This window comes from Pistacia vera, unplaced genomic scaffold (genome assembly GCF_008641045.1).
Source record: "Pistacia vera cultivar Batoury unplaced genomic scaffold, PisVer_v2 Contig118, whole genome shotgun sequence".
NCBI classification, from domain to species: domain Eukaryota; kingdom Viridiplantae; phylum Streptophyta; class Magnoliopsida; order Sapindales; family Anacardiaceae; genus Pistacia; species Pistacia vera.
This window is the reverse complement of record NW_022195226.1, coordinates 852,698-859,148: the sequence shown is the minus strand read 5'-3', so window position 1 is coordinate 859,148 and position 6,451 is coordinate 852,698. Positions and strand designations below refer to the sequence as shown.

At 38.3% G+C, this 6,451-nt stretch overlaps 1 protein-coding gene across 1 annotated transcript; it reads right to left on the bottom strand.

Moving 5' to 3' along the window:
* Nucleotides 1-2,842: 2,842 nt before the first annotated feature.
* On the bottom strand, nucleotides 2,843-4,162 carry LOC116109009 (transcription factor HEC2-like). Its single transcript, XM_031395266.1, has 2 exons — nucleotides 4,018-4,162; nucleotides 2,843-3,243 (listed from the first exon to the last, which is right to left on the bottom strand). Exons 1-2 carry the CDS (start codon nucleotides 4,160-4,162, stop codon nucleotides 2,843-2,845), a joined length of 546 nt encoding a protein of 181 aa, XP_031251126.1.
* Nucleotides 4,163-6,451: the final 2,289 nt, after the last annotated feature.

Below are 6,451 nucleotides of genomic sequence, written 5' to 3'. Positions count from 1 at the left end.
TTTATTATATCAATTATATATAATTTGCAAAAGAGTAAATAAAAATAAATTCTGGAGCAGCTGTTTTAGTTCTTGATATAATAATTAATGAGTTCTCTTTAAAGTTCGTTATGTCCATTTTAATGTGAGAGCATTTGATCTTTAAGATCTCTTCCACAACTCCAAGATATCCAATCAGCCAAATTATTTAGTTCCCATCTCTGATCATGATCTTCTTTAAATTAGCCTTTAAGGTGTTAAATTAAAAACACAAATTAAGATAGTTTATTTTAACAATAATGTTATATGTATAAATAATTCTTATAAAATAATGTGACAGAAAATAAATGAAAGAGTGTTCACTCTTTCATTCATTTTCTGCCGTATCACTTTGTATAAAAATCTTTATAAGATTTATTTGTATGTGTAGTATTACTTTTATTTTAAAATAGAGAGCAAACTAGCTTGGTTTAACTAATAGTCATTGAGTTTTTTCTTTTGTTTTCCAAAGTTATATATTTTATTCAAATGAATTGAATATTAATTGATGTAGCATTTTCAAATAAAGTAGGATAAACGATATGCGATGCCACTATATTTTTGTCTCTCATTGGTGTTTGTGGTCATATGGACGAGGACATTTAAATGTACCACTATATTATTCGTAAATAACAAAAGAATTATATAACTTAATTTGATGACGTTATTTAAAATTAATGAGGGAATATGTGTATATACCTGCCACCCGCTGGTCTTTATAACATGAAGAATTCAACTTCTTATTTCGGAGAAACGTTATTGTCTTTAAGGGCATAAAGACAACTAAAAGATAAATTTTGATAATATTAATACATTAAATCTTTTTTTCTTTTTTTTTTTTAACAAAAGATATTAGTGTTACCAAAATATTTATGTAATTTTGCTTTTGAAGTGGAGTAAACGCATTTTCCACCCAAGGTTTAGCCTAAGGACACTTTTCCATCCACGCACGATTAACTTTAACTGAGGAATAACATAATGCTAAATTCAAAACAAAGCCAAAAGATAATTATGTCATCTTATCCCATACAACAAAGCTACGGACACCCAAAAATTTACACCAAAAATTTGTACCGGCCTACGTGTATCAAGCACCTGATTTTTTTATCAATTTTTTTTCTAGGGAACGGCCGTCCATCAAATTTGGATGGCCGTTCACTCACATGGACTTCTATCCATATTATATGGACGGAGGTCCATATACCAGGGACAGGCATCCCCATTTAAAGGACGCCCGTCCTTGAATAAAATACAATAAAAAATTTTGTTAAACATTAGGGACGGCTGTCCATCCATTATGGACGACCGTCCCTTCATTTTGGACGGCCGTCCAAAAGTAAGGGAGGCCCGTCCTTGACCCAAATATGAAAAAAAAAAAAAAAAACTTTGAGGACGGCCGTCCATAAATTTTGGATGGTCATCCCTTACATTTGGACGGGCATCTATTATGAATGGACGCCCATCCCTTACGTTTGGACGGGCGTCCATACTTAAAAAAAAAAAAAAAAAAAAAAAAAAAAAAAAAATTCTTGCATAAGTATGTCCACGTTTCGACTCCTCTTCTTCAACAACTCTTCTTCTTCTCCCTCATCGTCTCGAAAACGTCCTCGTTTCGACTCCTCCGTCATGTGTCTGCGGAAGAAAAGCCCAAAGTGGAGGCAGAGGTTGATGAGGACGACGTCGATAAAGGAGTTGTAACAGCGTCGAGAACTCAGTTCCGATACTGTCAACAGTCGCGATACTGTCCATAGTATCGGCGCGAGCCAAACCACAGTTGGGTAGAAAAGGAACCGAACTGTCCACACTCCCAATACTGTCCACGGTATCGGCACGAGCCAAACCGCAGTTAGGGAGTTGCAGAAATGGAACTGAAGATGAAAACGATATACAAAATTCCAACTGATTAGACCCATCATCAGGATGATCTCCATTCATGGGTCGCTCAAGAGCTATCTCGATGTACTGGTCATCGTTACAATCCTCCTCGTCAGAGAAGGCAGCGAGCGCGGGGCTAAAATCCTGACCGCCAAAAGAGAAACTGGCTTCCAGTTCCGGATCTCGATTCATGGTACTTTGCTCCATAGTTCAATATTATCTATCACTGCTACAATGAAGAAAATAGAGCGACGAAGCGAATTAATAGGAGGAAGAAGGTAGAGATATTTACATTAAGAGACAAAAAACAGATATTTTGGATAGGATCTTTTTTGAGTTGTTATACGTAAAAGAAATGAAACCAGATCATAAGATGAGATTTGTTGTTGATGAGAGGATATCGACACGTGCATGGCTAAACTTAAAAATTTAACTGTTTGATTCAGAAAACTTCAAACTAGAACTAGTACAAGGACTCGTGTCCATTTATACATGAAGAATCAAGCTCCAATGACTTAAAAAATGGAAGAAAATTTGTTTGCTAATTCAAATATTTAATGTTGAAGATGATGACAGCTTTCCCCATGAATGACATATGGTGCATGTGGGGATCTTGTGGTGAAGGAAAAGATGAAATTTAATTGTTATTAAGCAATCTACCATGGGAGTTAATCCAAAAAAACTTGCAGGTGGCTTCACAGAAGTTGCTGCGGCAGCTTGTAAGTTTGATGAACTAGGCATTGCACCAGATGATAAAGCATTTGCAGTTGTTGATCCTGTCTTTCAATCCAGAGACTGAGCTACCATCTGAACTTGTGCCCTTGTTCAACTAAAAAAATGAAAAGCAGCATTCAGTGTCTACCAAGGAATACATATTACTAAACAAACATAAAATTGACCACATGAGAGAAGAGGAAAGAAACAACTTTCTTAACAATGCAGATTCTTCTTACCAATGGTATCTTCTTAACACTGCAGAAAAGCTGAAGAACTCGTTTTGAAGAGCAAAGCTAGACTCAAGCGGCATTGATTGGAGAGTGTTAACTTGACTTTGCAAGAATCGAACATACTTATAAGCCTCTTCAAGCGTGGTAGCAGTATCCATTTTCTTCTCACATGGCATCAGCTTTTGCAAGCACCGAACATTGTCGCTGTTGTTTTGTCGACGCTGACGAGCCAACTCACGTTGCGGTTGAACAGAAGGCAAGAGTACGTGATTGGGACAGACGGAGGAGTCGAAACGAGGACAATTTCGAGACGATGAGGGAGAAGAAGAAGAGTTGTTGAAGGGTGGATGATGAGGGGGAAGAAGAAGAGTTGTTGAAGAAGAGGAGTCGAAACGTGGACATACTTTGCAAGAATTTTTTTTTTTTTTAAAGTATGGACGGGACGTCCATCTAAACGTAAGGGACGAATGGACGCCTGTCCAAATATAAGGGATGGTCGTCCAAAATTTATGGACGGTCGTCCTCAAAGTTTTTTTTTTTTTTTTTTATTTTCATATTTGGGTCGTCCATAATGGATGGACTGCCGTTCTTAATGTTTAACAAATTTTTTTATTGTATTTTATTCAGGGACGGACGTCCTTTAAATAGGGATGCCCATCCCTGATATATGGACTCCCGTCCATATAATATGAACGGGAGTCCATATGAGTGAACGATCGACCAAATTTGATGGACGGCTGTTCACTAGAAAAATATTGATAAAAAAATCAGGCGCTTGATACACGTAGGCCGGTATAAATTTTCGATAAAAATTTTTCGGTCTACGTAGCTTTGTTGTATCCCATATAGATAAACTTAGGAAAAAAAAAAAAAATCAAACCCTTTTCCCTTTCTTCCCCACCCTTCCACCCCCAATCGCACCAGATGGTCCAGATCCACCCAAATTCTGGTGTGATTGGTCAGATGCGATTCGGCTAGAATCGCACCCAGTTAGGTGCGATTTTGGCCTGAATCGTACCTAGTCGAGTGCGATTCAGTCCGCAACTTCTTCATTGCAGTTGGCACCACCATCGGTGGTTTTCGCTACTTTTCCGGCATACAACTACAGCCATCACCTTCCCATGTCTTTACCTATTTCAACTGTAGTCATCACCACCTACGCTAATCGTATCTTTACCTGTTTCACCTGTAATTGCATTGCACCGCTTGCGACCGCGAAGGCGCATTTGCAATCGCCACTTATGATCGTCACAGTTGAAGTCGTCAATGTTGTTGTCCTCTAGTGGTCGATCGATCGCCTGACTACCATTTTGCAGGCTCATTTTTACGATACTTCGCGATCGTTCGTGCTGTCGTAGCCTGTCTTCGTAACTCCAATTTCGTGGGCTTATCTTCGCGATTGCCTCTAACTTTCATAATAGCTCATGATGGAAAGATGATGTGCAGTGCTGGTCGTGGGATAAGGTTGGGTATAGGCGGCAGGTGGGCTACTGTAGAAGTGGGCTACGATTTTTGGGTGTTAGAAGCGATTTTGGTTTGTGTGGCTGATGTGATGATGGTGTAGGGGTAGGCTCTGGTGTGGGTGCGATGGAGATGGGTTGCGATCGAGGTACAGTGGTGGTGGGATGGTGGTCAATAGGTGCATGGTGAAGGTAGGGTGTGGGTTAGGCGGTGACGACGTTGCGGAAGAGGTAGAGATCGTTGAGATCATCGGCGATTTTGTGTGAGAAGATTCATGGTGGGATGACGATGGAGGCATAGGTGGGATGGGTTGGGATCAGGGTATTGTGGTGGCCGACGGGTGCATGGTGGAGGTCGGGTGTAGTTTAGTTGAGGTAATGGGGTTTGGGTGTAGTCGCTGCAACTGCAATCCATCCTAGATCAGCCCCCAGCCATTTTTTGGTCGCTTTCGACGCCCACCTACTATTTCCAAAGCTCTAGACACCGCCTAAACACTTAATTACCCTACTCCATTTTCACTGATTTCCAACCGATCAACATCGCTCACATAACCCACCTTGCGATCCTACGACTGTCATTGCGTGCGATCGCTGACGCCAACACCACCTTCAGCCTTCCTCTTTACCTTGTCTCTTCACAGCTTCAAATGTCGTCCTACTCAACCCACCTGTAGCAATTGTTGCTGACCACCAGTTTTCTGACCCGCTGGTTGAATCGACGATTCGACACTGTTCTGCCAGTTCAACCGCAAGTCAATCCGGGTTAATGGGTGAAATCGAGTTTACGGTTCCCCAAATCAGAGAGGGGCGGTTGATCGGTTCGACCGGTCTGGTTTGAGTTCTAAAATATTGTATTGAATAAGGAGTAATGCTACATTTACACCACCCATTACATCATTTTCATTACACCATCACCATTTTACTAATAATCATTTTATTATAATATTAAAAATTCAAAATAATTAAAAATTTGTGTGGATGTGGTATATGCCACATCATGGTGTAATGAAAATGATGTAATGGGTGGTGTAAATATAGCATTACTCCTTTAAAAATATGGAGTGCAGCCTAAGTTTGACTGTGTCAAAAATCTGATCTTTCACCTTAGCCAGGTTCCGCCTGATTCCTTTAAAAAGTCTGAAATTCCTCTCCTACCAAACAGTGTAGACTAAAGCTCCCAACAATAATCGCCTAATTATGGCTCTTATCCCTTTGCCCCTGAGCCGGATAGCACACCAATTAACAATCCCACCCATCAGTATTGGCTATGAACTTAACTTTCACTTGAATGTCTTGCTACAAGCGTTTTGAAAAGGGACACCAAAAGAACAAGTTATTATGTGAGTCTTCAGGACCTTCACAGAGAGGACACACCAAACGTCTATCTGCATGCCTCTGAGCCAAAAAAAAAAAAAATTGTAAAATTGAATCAATTAAATATATATTTGACAATTTAGTATAAAGATACATTTGCAGCTATAAAAGAGAGAGAAAATAATGGAGCTTTTTATTTGACATCGGGACAAACTGACCCACTCCTTTTAACGTATTATACTTGACAATTTGTCCAAACTTGCCTGATACACGAATTGGAGACTAACAAATCAAATGCACGATGGATGTATGCAAAATTACAACATTGATAATGTTATTCCACCTTTGTTATAATTTTTCTTAGTATTATGTGCGAAATTACACCAAGCTTATATTATTAATTTTATTAAGACTCTAGCTTTGTTATTTATTCGTATCAAGTTGAGTAGTTAGTTAGTACTAAAACCTGAAATAGCTTACATAAAAATTTTTAAGTTGTTTGGTTGTATCATTAAAGCATTTATAGGAATTTAACAAAGTTATTATACGTCTACTATTCTTTTCTAGTTTATATAAAGTATTAAAATTTCAAAAATATCCTTATATTTTTTCATAAATTTAATTTATCCTTTCTTGTTATATTAAAGTCTTTTTTGGTAATTTAAAACTGCAAAACTCTTTTGCATTTTTTTAAACAAACAATTAACAAAAAATTTATGAAAGTTCTACTCTTATAAGCACTATTCTAATAAGCTCTATTTCCATAAATTCTATTCGAATAAGCATACCAAACGGGCTTGACCCTTAGTCATCAAGAGTTAGATAGGTCTTATATTT